The sequence below is a fragment of the Papio anubis genome, chromosome 13, assembly GCF_008728515.1.
Source record: "Papio anubis isolate 15944 chromosome 13, Panubis1.0, whole genome shotgun sequence".
Classification (NCBI taxonomy): domain Eukaryota; kingdom Metazoa; phylum Chordata; class Mammalia; order Primates; family Cercopithecidae; genus Papio; species Papio anubis.
In genome coordinates, this window is record NC_044988.1 from 68159375 (window position 1) to 68176232 (window position 16858).

At 45.3% G+C, this 16858-nt stretch overlaps 1 protein-coding gene across 1 annotated transcript in view; it reads left to right on the forward strand.

The window, feature by feature from the left end:
- Positions 1–2668: 2668 nt before the first annotated feature.
- COL15A1 (collagen type XV alpha 1 chain) overlaps positions 2669–16858 on the forward strand; it is a 127624-nt gene continuing 113434 nt past the window's right edge. Inside the window, exons 1-2 of the mRNA XM_021927325.2 lie at positions 2669–2831; positions 2921–3009. Of these exons, the coding sequence (XP_021783017.2) occupies positions 2821–2831; positions 2921–3009 (100 nt within the window). The 5' untranslated portion in view covers positions 2669–2820. The remainder of the gene's footprint in view (positions 2832–2920; positions 3010–16858) is intronic.

A 16858-nucleotide genomic window follows, 5' to 3' on the forward strand; every position in this document is an offset into this window, starting at 1 on the left:
CAAAAAGAATCCAGAAGTCTCAATTTTAATGTGCAATTTTCTAATTATCAAATATTGCTAGCTAATTTAATCTAGAGGTTGACACCCAGGAGACCGGATAAAACATATCTATGGGCAAAGTTGAACGCTGGGCATGGTGGCTTATGCCTTTAATCCCAGCACTTTAGGAGGCTGAGGTGGGTGGATCAATTTGAGGTCAGGAGTTTGAGACCAGCCTGGCCAACATGGTGAAAGCCTGTCTCTACTAAAAATACAAAAATTAGCTGAGCGTGGTGATGGGCGCCTATAGTCCCAGCTACTTGGAAGGCTGAGGAGAAGAATCACTTGAAGCCAGGAGACAGAGGTTGCGGTAAGCTGCCATTGCGCCATTGCACTCCATCCTAGGTGACAAAGCGACACTCCGTCTCAAACAAAAACAAAAACCAAAACAAAAAACAAAACAAAATTGAGCCCATGGCTGCCAGTTCACAATCTCTGGTTTTAAAAGTGTCAAACAGAACCCTAGATCTACTATGTAGCCATAACTGATGTGGTTTTTCTAAGCAGTATAGAAATAAGTTCTAAGAAAGTCAATTATATTCCTAGTTAATGTGGTACTTTACAAACAATAGAGAACTATAGAATTATGAAAGCAAATTCCCTATGTTTACTGAATCATAATAAAATAAGGTTAGGCCCATTACAGAGTGGCTGCAAGTGGGAGAGAATTTACATTCACAGGGAATGTGAACAGATTAGGAAAGAGGCCTCAAGTGGACAATTTTGTTGGGATGCACTTTGCCTTATGTGTTAGCTCCACACAGGGCCAACCTGGTTCTCGAGCTGCTTTGGCTACTGGAGACTCAGTCCCTTAAGAGGTTCATCTAGGGTCCTCCTTCCGTCTTGCCAGTTGTCCCGCCCCACAGGCTGCAGTACCAGTGAGAAGAATATCCACAACCTCTAATAATAGAAGCCAAAATCCAATGGACAGAGAGCACTGTGGTTTACCAGTAGGTGGTCCCAACAAGGGGCTCACAGCCACCATTCAAATCAAGGTAGTTGTGTCCATTATACAGGTGGAGAAATTTAAAAATCAGACCAAGGGCAAGATTTGCCCAACTTCACCCTGCAGCCAGGGCCAGCATTGGACTGGAACCCAGACTCCCGATCTCCAACCCTGCCATCCCTCCTCTGAGCCCTCACCGCCCAGGCTGGCATGAACCCTTTCATGTCCGAGTGCTCTGTGTCTCCCTGTGATTTTGCTCTTGAGGGTAGAGAGTGAGTCTGATCCTCCTGCTTACCGGCAGGCAGCATGGCTGAGTGGTGAGGAGCATGGGTGTTGCATCTGCCATGCTTTAGCCTTGGAATGTTTTGAACCTCAGCTTTCTTATCTATGAAATGGGGATCATGACAGTACCACCTTCCATGGCCGTTGTGGGTATTAAACGAGATAACACAGCTGAAGCATTTAGCACAGGGCTTGGGACATAATTCACACCAAGTAAGCATTAGTTGCTATCTCCATTCCCATGCCATCTTCTCTGCAAGGCTAACTCACTTGGCAAGAGGTGACCCGTCCTCTAGAGAGTGGAACTGAATGAAACACAGGAACTGACCACAGAGCCACGGCCCACTGTGGCTACTAGATGTGTCAGGAAGAGAGGTAGGTTCCTAGCGTTTTCCTGGCTTCAGAGCTGTCCAGGTCTCTGCTAACTTCAGCGGTGCCTCTTCTCACCCGAAGAGCTCACGCTATGTGCCAGGTGTTAATAATAAAAAGCGACCATTAAGATCGCTTTTACCTAGTGCCCTGCGATAAGCTCTGAACAAATGGGTTAGTCTGCCCTGCACCTCCTCACTCCCACTGAGGGCTTTTGGAGGCTGAGCCTGGTTCATGACCCCCGCATCTCATCACAGGGCCTGGTGTGATGCCTCATCCAAGACTGTGCTCCTTCATTCATCCAGCGTTTATTGGCGTCTCCTACTACCTGAGCTGTTTTAGGCAGGGAACAAAGCAAAGATAAGCCCTCCTGGAGCTCACATTCTGATGAAGGGGGCAGGCAAGGTATAGACAAGGAGGAAAGCCCTGGAATCCAGTACATTAAAAACTTCTATTAGGGCTATCTCTGTTGCATTTAGTTGTATGTATCACTTATGGCCCCAGGCACGTCCATTCCTGGGCATTCAAGTCGGTCCATGTGTCAGGCGTGCAGGGTGGGTCACAGCAGCTAGGAACTCAGTGCAGCTTGGGACTTTGGGACATTCGCTCCACCTCTCTGAGCCTCAGTCTTCTTGTCCATCATATAAGGAAATCACTGATTCCAGCCTCCCTGGGCTGTGGAGAGGATTCCCTAGGCAGCTGTAAAAGAGTGCTTTCTCTGAGGGTCAGTCCCAACAGGACAGACTTAAGGGCTGGAGGGAGCCGCATCCTGCTTGCCCCAACGAACGCGGGCGCGGGGCTTTCCTCGCAGGTTACATAAGGCAGTCACGGTTGGAGGCAGCAGAGGGGAGCGCACGTCGCTCGAGGGGGAAAGGGGCGTGGGGAGGCGGCCAGGGAGGCCAGTATCCCCGGGGCGTGAGTGCGCCGCCGCTGCCCGAGGTGGGGCGCAGCGCGCGAGGGAGCGCAGGGCGCGGCGGAGTCGGGTTTCAGAGCGCGGGTGACTCAGGGCGCGGGCCGGGAGCCGGGATTCTGCCCGCCGCCGCCGCCGCTGCCGAGCGCCGCCTTTGTTCCCTGCAGGAAGGGCGAGCGCGGCGGCCAGCGCTCAGCGCCCCTTCGTCCTCCGCCGAGCTCCAAAGCTGTACTCGACTCGCCGCGCGCCTTCCGGGGCTCCGCAGACCCGCGAGATGGCACCAAGGTAAGACCCGCTTCTCTGCTTCTTCGGGTCCCGGGCCCCTCCAATCCTCTTGCCCGCCTCACCTTTTCTCCCTCGGACACTTCTTGCAGGAGGAACAACGGGCAGTGCTGGTGTCTGCTGATGCTGCTCTCGGTCTCCACGCCCCTCCCTGCCGTCACCCAGACCCGCGCTGCGACAGGTAAGCAACCCGGCCTGCGGGTGGCACCGGCTGCCCCCGCACCCGTAGGGGAAGCTGGTTTTGGCGGCGGACGCAGCTGCGATGCGCGCCTCATTCCTGGACATAAAAGGGAGTCCTCGCCACTCTGTGCGCACTGGCGGTCCTGCGGGCGGCTACCTCCTGGCAGTGCAGGGATTATAGCTGTGAATGGGATCGCTGGGCAACTGGGGCGGGTGGAGCGCTGTCTGAGCACCCGAGATGTCTGAGCTGGGCGCGGAGCCTCCAATCTTAGGCAGAGAGGGATTTTGGAAACAGCGCCAGCGCCAACAGCCTCAGCGCACCCAGCGCCAGCGCTTAGGTTGTGCGCGCTGGTTGGCTTCTGGTAAGGGCAGGTCTGGTGCCTCTCCGCACACAGGTGCGAAGCATGAACACTAGCAGGGACATCTGGGCCTTTTGCTGCGCAAGAAATAACGGAACTGAATTGCTCGGACGCTTAACCCAGCTCTGAGTTACCTAAGCGGTCACGCTATCATGGGCAGTGGCTCCACCGGTGATGGAAAGAGCTGTGGCCTGGGAGCCAGTGATCTGATCCCTTCCGTTCTCCAGACCTCAGTTTCTCCAGCAGAACTCAGGCGCTTGGCTGAATAGTAAGATCTAAGTTAAAGCAGACCTAAGTTAAAATGGGCCTCAGTTAAGGTCAGACTGTCTGGGTTTGAATTGTGGCTGGCTGGGTGATCTTGGGCAATGGATTTCATCGCTCTGTGCCTCAGTTTCCCCATCTGAAAAAGGCGACTAATTAGACCATTTTACCTTCCTAGAAATGCTGTGAAGATTAGATAAACTAGAAATAATGTGCTTCCATGATTCCGGTACGTACTAGGCACAAAATAAGTGGTAGAAATTACTGCTTGATTCTTGCGGTAACTGTGTGTTGGAAAGCAATGCAGGTATTTTTATTTTTATTTTAGATTCAGGAGGTGGTCATGTGTGGTTTTTTACAAAGGTATATTGCATGGTGCTGAGATTTGGGCTTCTATTAATCCCATCACAATGCAGGTATTTCTATAACACTGAGGTTGAGACAAGCTTAGAAAGTGGCCAGTCCAAATCCAGGACTTGAATCCAGGTCTGCAGGCTCTTGCCCTTGCTCAGCTCTTTCTCTGTGCAGTTTTACAGAAGAACCATGATTTCTGTAGCATCTGACCCCTTCCCCTTTGAATTTGGAGGATTAGTACACAGCCTCAATTTAATAAGGGAGAGAAAGTCTAGGAAACAACCTGTAGTCAGCCCAAAGAAACGGGATTGAGAAGGTGGCCTTGGTTAACTCTTTGTTTGCCTGAAGAAGCCCAAGACAGCCCATTGTCTCCTGGGCAACAACACCCAAATCCGATGATAGCTTTTCCTGCCAGAGCGTCCAGCCTGGCATTTATTGCAGATCAAAGGGCAGCTGGGGTATAGTTTTAGCTTCTCAGCCCCATGGCTCATGTCAGAAAGTTGCAATTTTGCATATGATATAGGGCCATGCCAACTCAGTGGCAGAGGCCAGCTTTGGGTTCCATGGTCTTTTGTGAACTTTGCTGCAACTTCCAGTTTCCCAAAAGGAAAAGGGATCTGGGGATAGGAACTTTGGTGTTTTTTTCTCCTCCTGTGTGTGTCTCTAGGATCCCTCAGTGTCAGGGCTGTTGTTTCTCACAAAGGAAGTCCTATTCCCATTTATAACATAAAAAGAGAGGCCCAGCAAACCTTCAGGAGCTGAGAAAGGGTCTAGGGAGAGCCATTTGCAGCTGATGGGTTTTCAGTGCCCCTTTGGGGATATGAAACTATTCCTAAAAATGTAAACTGTCCTCCTGCAAACTGAATTTTTAAGGCAACTTAATATTGCTGATACTTATAAAACACTTCCTGTGTCCAGGTGGAGGTGTGAACATGTTCATATTTCATTCATGCAGTCCTTATAACCACTCCAGGAGGTGGGGACTGAGAACAGTTATTATCTCTGTTTTTCAAATGAAGAAGCAGAGGTCCAAAGTCATAAGACTTCTAAGTGGCTGGGGTGGGATTTGAACCAGACAGTCTGACTACAGAGTCCTTGCTCTTAACCATCCTAGTGTGCAGTTAGAGGAGCTTCACGGATGGAGAAGGCTTTAGGGGCTCCATGGTCTCCAATGAGCCCTACAATCTGAATGTCACAATGGTAACATGAGTCCATTGCATCTGCATGGCATTGTGCAGTCTTCAAAGCACCATGTCACCTTCACCAAGTTCCTGGAATCACCACACAGCAGTGCTGAGAAGTAAATGAGGCTGTATCTTACAGAGGGGATGTGACTTCCTCAAGGCCACATGACTGTAACTGGGTAGATCCATAATAGCCCTCCCACATCTGTGAACTTCAGGGCTGGTGCTGTTCCTTCCATAGGGCCACTGCTCAACTGGGTATAAAAAACAATTGCCAAGACTTGATAGTACTACCAACCAGCAGTGTTCTAAGTGCTCTGCCGTGAATGAACTCACTCAATCATCACAACAACCCCATGTCTTGTCCCCTTTTACAGATGAGGAAACTAAAGCACAGTCATTTGCCCAAGGGCATATAGCCTTCAGTAATATAAGCACAATTTGAGCCCAGAGGGTCTGACTCGAGAATCTGTACTCTTAACCACTATGCTGTATGCTTAAGTAGCGTGGCTTCTGAAAACATGTTTGTAAGTGGGCTGTTATGAGCAGAAACGCATGTTCCCAACGATTTGGCAGTTTCTTAAAATGTTAAATAAATGCTTACCCTACAATCCAGCACTTCCCACTCCTAAGTATCTACTTAAGGGAAAGGAAAGCATATGTCCACCCAAAAACTCATATGTATATTCATAGCAGCATTATTGATAATGGCCAAAACTGGAAATAAACTGATCCTTTAGCTGGTGAATAGAAAAACAAAATGAGGTGTATCCATTTAATGGAATACTACTCAGCAATAAAAAGGAATGAAGTATTGATCAATGCTACAACAACATGGATACAACTTAATACCATTAAGCTAAGTGAAAGAAGCCAGACATTAAAAAGCAATACATTGTAAGAGTCCCTATATATGAGATTTCTGTAAAGGTAAAACTACAGAGACAGAAAACAGAAGCAGAGAATGACTGCAAACAGGGATGAGGAAACTTTTGGGGGAATGTTCTAAAACCGGATTGTGCTGGTAGTTGTGCAACTCTATAAATTTACTAAAATCATCTAACTATACATTTAAAATGGGTGTATTTTATGGAATGTAAGCTATGCCTCAATAAAGCTGCTTATTAAATAAAAGAATGCATTTTCCCAGAGCATCTAGGCACCAAATCTGGTGGGGCTTCACAGTGGGGTTCATAGCCAGCCTGGTACAGAGCTGGCACACAGCTTACAACTTAAAAGCTGCTGGCCTCTTAGGGCATTGATTCTCTCAGAAAATGGGTCCCGAGTTCCTCCTGCACCTCCAAGCCTCTGGATCGACTCTCCCTCCCATCACTGAATGCCATTGTGGGCCCAGGACAGGGCTCCTTGGCTAGGGGTAGAACACAGGCATATGGTTTTTTGCAGATCATTGATCTGTTAAAAAGTGGGTCTTTGTAAACTTCCTGATAGCCCTCACGCCCTAAAACAGCACAAGTTCAGGTATTGGAAAACCTGGGTTCCAATCACTGACTTCCTCCATGAAGTTAGATGAGTTGCTTTTCCCACTCTGAATCTCAGTTTTCCCATCTATGAAGTAGAGAGGCAAGATTCACTCATCTCTGTAGTCCTCATTTAAAATGTTGGGAAACAAAACAAAATAATATTTTTCTAGTTTGAGGTTTGATTATTTCACATAGTTCAGTTCAACAAACCCATTCTGTGCTGGTCCTCATGCTGGCTGGGTACAGAAAGGATTTGGGCACACAGCTGCCCCAAGGGGGTCATAGTTCACAGGAAGAAAGAAAGGGCCACAGACAACTGTAATGCCATTTTTCCTGAGCTCTTCTCATCTACTATTCAGAATGTCCCATGTGCAGCCAACCCCATCCTCCTACACCATCCTGTTTAAAGAGACACTTGTCAGTGGGTGTCACCCACATGGCCTCTTGTGCCTCCAGTGGTCAGGGTTGAGCTAGAGGACAGCACCAATCCTTCCTTTTCCTGGTAAAATTTCAGTGTCATTGGAATACCCAATATTTTAGAAGATAAGGGGGCTATTGTCTAGGTAGAGATGGTGGTGTTACAGTAATTTGCTCTTGCTAATAAAGTGTTGATGGTTGCAAATTATTTGCTTGTCTTTAAAATGTTTTATTGTGAAATACAACATCCATTCAGAAAAGTGCATGCTAAAGTTACAGTATAGTACAATGATTTATCACAGAGCAAATATTTATGTAATCCAGATGAAGATATAGGATAATCCACAGAAGCTCTCCTGAACCCCTTTGCTGTGGTTTTATTTTCTATTCTTCCTGTCTGAGGTAACCATTACCTTGACATTAATAGTCATCACTTTCTTGCTTTTTAAAAATAGTTTACTATCTAAGTGTGTATCCCGAAATTCTGAAGTTCTGTTTTACTCAATTTTGAACTTTTTACATGCAGAATCTATTCCTTGGTGTCTGATTCTTTCAATAAATAATAAGTTTTGAGATTTATTCATGCTGCCGTATGTGGCTGTAGTTCATTGCCATTGCTGTGTAATATTCCATTGCATTAGCATAGCATATATTACTTATCCATTCTTCTCCAACATTTGGATTGTTTCCATTTTGGGCTAACATAATAGTGTTGCTCTGAACATTCTTGTACATTTCTTTCAGTACACATGTGCATGAATTTCTGTTGGTTTTATACTTAGGAATAGAGTGCTGAATCAGAGTGTGCATATCCCCCAACTGAGTAGACACTGCCAGCATGTCTTCTAAATGGTTGTACGGATCTACACAGCTACCAAGAAATGAGGACCTCCATTTCTTCACATCCTCACCAGCACTTGGTCTTGTCACTGAACTTAACTTCAACATTTCTAACGGGTGCATATTTGAATCTTACGGTAGCCTTAATTTCCATTTTCCTGATTATTAATTAAGTGAATGACCTTTTCATGTGTTTGTTGACCATTTAGATATCCAGACTTACGTTTTATTGAGGTGAAATTTACATTATGTAACATTAACCATTTTAAATTTTACAATTCAGTGTCATTTAGTACCTTCACAATACTGTGCAATCAACGTCTCTATCAAGTTCCAAAACATTTTCATCACCCCAAAAGAAATCTCTATGCGCATTAATCAATCGCTCCCCATTCCCCTCTTTTCCCAGCTTCTGGCAGTCACTAAACTACTTTCTGCTTCTATGGATTTGCCTATTCTGGATATTTCATGAAAATGGAATCATACAGTATATGATCTATTGCATCTGACTTCTTCCATTTAGTATAAACTTTTCATGGTTCACTCATGTTGTGTCATGTGTCAGCACTTCATGCCTTTTTATGACTAATATTCCATTGTGTGTATATATATATATACACACACACACACACACATATATATATATATATTATATATATATATACACCACATTTTGTTTTTCCATTCATTTGTTGATGGACATTTGGGCTATTTCTACATTTTGGTTTTTGTGAATAGTGCTGCTCTGAACATTTGCATACAACTATCCAGACGTTTGACAGCCTGTTTCTACTTCTTTATATCTAGGAGCAGAATTTCTGGTCGCGTGATAATTCTGTGTTTCAAGTATGAGGAACCCCCAAACTGTTTTCCACAGTGGCCGCACCCTGTTTACATCCCCACCAGCAATGTATGAGGGCTTTAATTTTGCACATCATCACCAATGATTGTTTTCAGTTTTTAAAATTATAGCTATTTTAGTGGATATAAAATGGCATCTCATTGTGGTTTTTATTTGCAATCTTTCTTTCTTTCTTTCTTTCTGTCTGTCTTTCTTTCTTTTTTCTTTCTTTTTCTTCTTTCTCCTTCCTTCCTTCCTTCCTTCCTTCCTTCCTTCCTTCCTTCCTTCCTTCCTTCCTTCCTTCCTTCCTTCCTTCCTTCCTCTCTCTCTTTCTTTCTTTCCTTCTTTCTTTCTTTCTTTTCTTTTTTTTAATGGAGTCTCACTCTGTCATCCAGGCTGGAGTTGGTGGCGCATCTTGGCTCACTGCAACCTCCACCTCCCAGGTTCAAGTGATTCTCCTGTCTCAACCTCCCAAGTAGCTGAGACTACAGGCGCGCCCCTCTTATTTTTGTATTTTTAGTAGAGATGGGGGTTTCACCATATTGGCCAGGCTGGTCTGGAACTCCTGACCTCATGATCCGCCTGCCTCGGCCTCCCAAAGTGCTGGGATTACAGGCGTGAGCCACTGTGCCTGGACCATTTGCAATTTTCTAATGACAAATGACCTTGAGCATCTTTTCAAGTGCTTCTTGGCCACTATCTTCTCTGGAGAAATCCTGATATTAATGGGAAGCATATGAATTAGAGCAGCGCAGAACTTCCCTTTAACCACACCAGTCTTGCTCCCTGGCAGTCTGACATGCTTTTCTGAGTGAGAGAGATGTGGGTAGGAGTCACACCTGAAGTTTTGCCTCATTGGCCTCCAGTCTCCATCTCCCAAAAGACAATTGTCCAGAGCTGGCCGCTTTGTCCAGAACTGGACTTTAGCCATTTGTCATTATTATAAATAGTGCTGCTGGGACATCTTCAGACAAATGGCCTTTTTCTTTTGGGTTATTTCCTTTGGCAATATTTCCCCTCAATGAACTCACCCATCAAAGAACAGAACTGGTTGGATAGTTCTTACTATGTATTTAGATGGATTTTTCTTATTTAATCATGATGCTTCCTAGTTCAATTGCCCTCGCTGCGTTCTCATTGTACCTGGGTTGGAGTCATGCTCCTGGCCCCAGAGGACCCTGCCTTCCTCCACTAACACTAAGTCCCTATGGATTTCAGCTCACATCAAATCACTGGCAGGCTTCTGAATGGGACATGCAACGTCCCACGTCTGTGCTTTTGCATAGGCTAGTGCCATTTTAATTTTATTATTATTTTTTGAGACAGGGTCTTCTCTGTTGCCTAGGCTGTAGTGCAGTGGTACAATCTTAGCTCATTGCAGCCTCAAAGTCCTGGGCTCAAGGGATTCCCCTTCCTCAGCCTCCTGAGTAGCTGGATTACATACCCTCATACCCAGCTAATTTAAAAATTTTTTTTTTTTTTTTTTTTTTTTTTTTTTTTGAGACGGAGTCTCGCTCTGTCGCCCAGGCTGGAGTGCAGTGGCCGGATCTCAGCTCACTGCAAGCTCCGCCTCCCGGGTTTTTACGCCATTCTCCTGCCTCAGCCTCCCGAGTAGCTGGGACTACAGGTGCCTGCCACCTCGCCCGGCTAGTTTTTTGTATTTTTAGTAGAGACGGGGTTTCACCATGTTAGCCAGGATGGTCTCGATCTCCTGACCTTGTGATCCGCCCGTCTCGGCCTCCCAAAGTGCTGGGATTACAGGCTTGAGCCACCGCGCCCGGCAATTTAAAAATTTTTGTAGACATAGAGTTTTGCTGTGTTGCCCAGGCTGATCTAAAACTCCTGGCTTCAAGCAATTCACCCTTCTTGACCTCCCAAAGTGCTGGGATTACAGGGGTGAGCCACTCCACCTGGCTACCAGTACCATTTTTAAAATGCCTTTCCCCCACAGTACCTGGCGATCCCCAAATCATCCTTTTAAGATTCTGCTCTGGGAAGCTGTCTCTCCTCTCCCAGGCATCATGAACATCTCTTGGTCTCAGGGCTCCTCAGACTGTACCATGACCACACATTAGTTGCCTGCCTCCCCTGCTACATGGGAAGTTCTATGAGGCAGGGATGGGCCTATCCAACTCTGAATCCTGGAACAGGGATCCCAGGCACAGGGACTGGCATAAAGTGGGTACTCAGCATACTTTTTCAATGAATCAAAGAAGGAATGAAGGAGTTAGTCTAGCCTGTGGTCTAATGCATCAACTTACTATGTCCTCTGTGGTGCGTAAGTCATCCCAATTCTTCCATGGCTTTGTCAGCTGTAGGGTGACCTTGACTGAGTACTCAGGGAACATTATAGGGCTGTCGTTTTCTTCAATAGTGTAATAACTAGTTAGGCTGGAATTCACACTAATGTTACTTTGCTCTTTATCTTTCTTATTATATTAATTGGATAAACATTTATTTTCCAGCTTCTCTCTATTCATCTTATTCCTGATTTCTCAGTTTGTCAAAAGTTGTGCATTTATCTTTTTTCTTCTAGCTAAATATGTAAGTTGATTTTCCAGTTTTCTTTTAATATCTACAGCTTGATCACTTAAAAGGAACCATAGATTAGGATATAGTCTCTCTTTTTTTTAGATAGGATCTCGCCATGTTGCCCAGGCTGGTCTTGAACTCCTGGGCTCAAGCAATTCTCGCAACTCGGCCTCCCAAAGTGTCGGGATTACAGGCATGAGCCACCACACCTGGCCAGATTACTGCATAATCTAAAGCCAGTTCTTTTCCAAAGTGGTCCCCAGGTTTCCCCAAAGTACTAATTAAAGTGTGAGCTATTGTACCATCATTGTACTGCCCATCATTGTTGTGTGATATCTTATTATATAATATTTTTTCTTTTAATGATATACTTTTTTTCCTGGTATCTCTGTACTACTGGTCACTTTCTTGTGTTAATATGTGTATGTCATTTTAAATCCACACAATTTTGATGATTGTTACTTTGTGGTATGTTTTACAATCTGGTAAGATAAGTTACCCCTGCCTGCCTCCTTCATTAAGCCATCAATTCTTTAATATAGGTTGGCTTATTCCATAATTTCTGTATAATATAATTAGATACTGGGAGTATAGCAGTGGTAGTGGGTAGGTGAGGGTTGTAAAAAGGAGGGAATCTTACAATAAGACTCAGTTTAAGGCATTAATGTCTGGTGTGGAGAATGGATAAGCAAAAAAGACCTCAAAGTCAGAGCATCCGATTGTGGGTTATGACCTATTGCTGTCAACACAGAGCCCAGGGGAGCTGAGGTGGTATCAGTGGTGTTGGAAGGAGCCAGGTTTGCTGGCTGACTACCTTCTTCTGCTCTATCCAAACTACAGAGAGGAAAAGTCTAGGGTTAGAGCAGATCCTGGGAGAAGGTCCAGCCCTCCTCCTGGTCAACATCTAATGGGAGAGACAGGTGGCCTGGGTCACGAAATGAGTGCAGCCCACTCTTTATCCCCGTTATAACCAAACTCAACCCAACCTAACCTATCCAACCCAACTCAACCTAATCCAATTCAACCCATCTAATCCAATACAACTAAATCAAACTCAATGCAATCCAACCCAACCCAACCTAATCCAATCCAACCCAATCCAACCCAACCCAACCAAATCCAGTCCAATCCAGTTCATATTTGTTGCATGCCATGGATGATTTCAAGGACTGAACAGGACAAAAAACTACTCTGAGGGCTCTGGTATCTCTCTCAAGTGACCAGGACCCTTGACCTTAGATGCCAGGGAACCCCTTTCTGGGTTTGGAGAGCTTGGCTGGAGTCTGGCTTGCAGGCAACAGCCTAGGCTTAGGCCTCTCTAGGAGTTACTCCTCCCATCACTGAGGGACTCAAATGGGGTCCAACTTAAAACCCCCCTCCCATCTAGGCAGTCTTTTGTGACTAGCTTCCTCCCAAAGGGAATTTCTGTTGAAGTCTTCAAAATGGTCTGTCTGTTCTGTATTATGGCTACTCTTACAGATGTCTGTCTTCCTCCTATTATTTCTGGCTTCCTGCTGTCCCAGGCACTCTCTGGAGTGGGTGGCAGGATGGCTGAAGAGCTGCGTTAGACTCAGTGCCCATCCTGGAGGGACTCATAGTCCAGTAATAGAGACAGTGTGCGGAAGCTGGCTTGCATGTTAAGGAGCTTGTCCTGAGTTTCCTAACACAGTGCAAGCAAGCATCTGCACTACCAAAGTAGGGATGTCCATTTCCACTAGGAGACGGGAGAGGCAGAGGGATGTGAGAAGTGTTTGTAAGAGGTTCATTTCTTCAATAACATTAAAAAAATTGGTAATAAAAATAATACATAGTTATTATCAAAACTAGGGCCAAAATTTAAAAAGATCACATATTATTTGTGACTCAAAGATAAACCCTGCTAGCATTTGATGAACTATGTTTCAAGTTTATTTTCCACCCCTAAGTATGCACATAGATCATAATATGAACAGAACATTCCGTACATTGCATTTAGTTGGTGGCTTTTTTCCCCCTTAACAATCATCTAGACACCTTCTCTGGAACATTAAATATTCTTCTCTAATATTTTTTGTGTTTGTAATAGTATTTCATTGTTTGGTTGTCCTGTAAACTTTTAGGCTGTTTCTCATTGCTCACTATTATGAACACTATTGTGACGATCGTGGTCTCATAGCTTTGTATTTGACTACTTCTGCAATTATTTCCTAGCACAACACAATTTCCTAAAACAAATAGTTGGGTCTAGTGCATGCCCATTTTTAAGGCTTTTGTTGCATTGTTCAGAAAGGCAATAATAATTTATACTCCCTGCAACATCATATGAGAATGCCAAGTCCCCCCTGCCTTGTCTACTACTGCTGTTTCTAACCCAAAAGGAGCAAATGGCAACAGGTAAAGGAACAGTGCCAGCATCCTTCTCCAAATGGTGGCCTTACTCGAAAGAGCTTAGGGCCCCTCCCACACTCCCTCTCCACCCTTCTCCTTCATTCATCCATTTTGCATGTGTCTATGGAAGAGCTAGAAGAGGGTTTTTCAGGAAATTAGAATGTGAGAGCTCATGTCATAAGGACCTTGGTGTGGTCATCAGCCCTCCAGTACCTTGGAATCATTTTGAGGATTCCAAGGGGACCTGGTGCCCAGTCCTCCAGCTCTTTAGGGATTCTTCATACATCTGAGGTGAGATCCAGACACCAGCAGGTTTGAAAATCTCCTGGTTGGAGTCTAAGGTGCAGCCAGGGCTGAGAACAACCAATGCAGTCCAACTGCTTCCTTTCAAAGGTGGTGATGCTGAGTCCTAGAGAGGGACTTCTTGTCTTCCATATCTGTAAATTAGGGCAATTCCTACTCTAAGGATTAGTGAGCATCAGGCCTGTTACTGGTGATCAGTTCCATGCCTCCTTACTTCACTGCTCCCACATCACTGTGGGTTCCTTGAGGGCAGGAAGCCGTTTTTATTTATCCATGTTTCCCCAGCATCTGACATGGCACTAAATGGACACAATGAGCATTTGAATAAGTTAATGAATGAATCATTCAAAGCCTGGGACTGTGGAGATCTTAGTGAAAACCCAGCATTATGAACCCTTGACCAGCAAAGTCTATGTGCGCCTCCAGCCACACTGAAAGACCACCCTGCAGCCATCCACTGCAGGATGATGGGGCTGGAGCAGGGTGAGAGTAGGCATTGCCTATAGTATATATGTCAAGAATAGAAGGTTTCATGAAAGAAAAGTTAAACTGTGCTTTTTTCGGCATAGGAAAGTTACAACCATTTTATCCCACAGAAAATAAGAGTAGAGATCCTAACTGATGACAAGCTGAACCCAAGTTCTTGCAAGTTCAACAGCATTACACACAGAACTTCTGAAATAGGCCCAGCCAGCTGTTTCTCCCCTCCAACTACAATCTTAGTGGCTGGCTAGTTCTAACTTGATTGTCTAGCTCAGAGAGGGAAAGTGAGTAGCTCATGGTCACAGTTCAAGTTGGCAGGAGAGCCAGGTCTAGAACCAGGTATCCTGACTCCCAGGCCAGTGCTCTGGTGCTTCACATGAACCTAAGAAAATACCAAGAGTATGGCTGGGGCACAGTGGCTCATGCCTGTAATCCCAGCACTTTGGGAGGCCAAGGCAGATGGATCACCCTGAGGTCAGGAGTTTGAGACCAGCCCGGCCAACGTGACAAAATCCCGCCTCTACTAAAAGTACAAAAATTAGCCGGGTGTGGTGGTGCACGCCTGTGGTCCCAGCTACTTGGGAGGCTGAGGCAGGAGAATCTCTTGAGCCCAGGAGGCAGAGGTGGCAGTGAGCCAAAATCACACCACTACATTCCAGCCTGGGTGAGAGAACAAAGCTCCATCTCAAAAACAAAAACAAACAAAGAAACAAAAAACAACAACAACCAAAAAACAGTATGATCTGTGCTAATAATTATATAGTGCTTTTCATGTGCCAGGTGCTGTTTTAAGTTTTAATATATAGGATATATATATTTGTTATATATACACGCACATATATCCACATACATATATATGTGTGTGTTTCATATATAAATTTTATATATACATTTATATATACACATATGTATGTGTATGTGTGTGTATTTAATATATGAAATTCTCACCACAGCCTTGCGAAATGAAGAAATTTAATTACAACTTGACATCAGCACACAGGTCTGTCTTCCAGCCTCCATCCTCTCCACCCTAGAACCCATCCTCCACACTGCAGCCATAGTAATCTTCTAGCTTCTTGCTACTCAATCTTCTTGCTTCTAGCTTCTTGCTACTTGTGGTCCACGGACCAGCAGCATCAGCATGACCTGGGAACTTGGCAGAAATGCAGAATCTCTGGCTTCACCCCCAGAACTCATAAATCAGAATCATACCATCTAGGGGACAGAGGATCACATTTTAACAAGATTCCCAGTGATTCACGTGCACTTTTAATATTTGAGCAATACTCTAAACCAGCTCTCATTGTGTTGCTCCCTATTTAGAACGCTGTGTCATCTTCCCACGATTACCGCCTGTGGTAGGCAGGGTCATGGCCTTCTGAAGGACCCACACCCTAACCCCCAGGATGTGTGACTCTATCAGGTTCTATAGCAAAGGGGAGTTAGGCTGCAGATGGAATTAAGGTTAATAATCAGCTGACCTGAAATGAGGGAGATTGTCCCAGATTACCTGGTTGGGCCCAATGTAATCACAAGGGTCCTCAAAAGTGGAAAAGGGAGGCAGAGGAAATCAGAGTGGTGTGATGTGAGAGGACTTAAGCATCCTTCTTTGCTGGCTTTGAAAACAGAGGAAGGGGCCACAAGCCAAGGAATGCAGACAGCCTCTGGAAGCTGCAAAAAGCAAGGAAACTGATTTTCCCTTAAAGCTTCCAGAAAGAAGCATGGTCTACTGATACCTTAATTTTTTATCTCAGTAAGACCTGTGTTGGACTTCTCATCTCCAGAACTGTAAGATAAAAAAAAACTTGTGTTGATGTAAGCCACTAAGTTTGTGGTAGTTTGTTATAGCAGCATTGGAAAATAAATACGGCCTTCTACCCCTTAGTGTGGCATTTGAGGCCCTCTGAAGTTCCACCAAGTGCTGTCTTGGCCTCATCTCCCAGAATACCCCTTCCCACACCCTGATCTCAAACCAACAGAGCCTCCAGAGTAGCTAGAATATGGGAAGGGATACACTGGTTATTTCTCTCTCTCTCTCTCTCTCTCTCTCTCTCTGTGTGTGTGTGTGTGTGTGTGTGTGTGTGTGTGTGTGTGTGTGTGTGAGAGACAGGTTCTCACTCTGTTGCCCAGGCTGGGGTGCAGTGGCGCAATCACAGCTCACTGCAGCCTTGACCTCCCTGGGCTTAAGTGGTCCTCCAGCTCAGCCTCTCGAGTAGCGGGGACTGCAGGTGTGCACCACCATACCTGGATAATTTTTCTACCTTCCCTTTTTTTTTTTTTTTAAGAGATGGGGTCTCACTATGTTGCCCAGGCTGGTCTCAAACTCCTGGCTCAAGTGATCCACCTGCCTTGACCTCCCAAAGTGCTGGGATTACAGGCACCATCACACCTGGCTGGGGTTATTCTCTGTACCACCAGCACCTAGCCC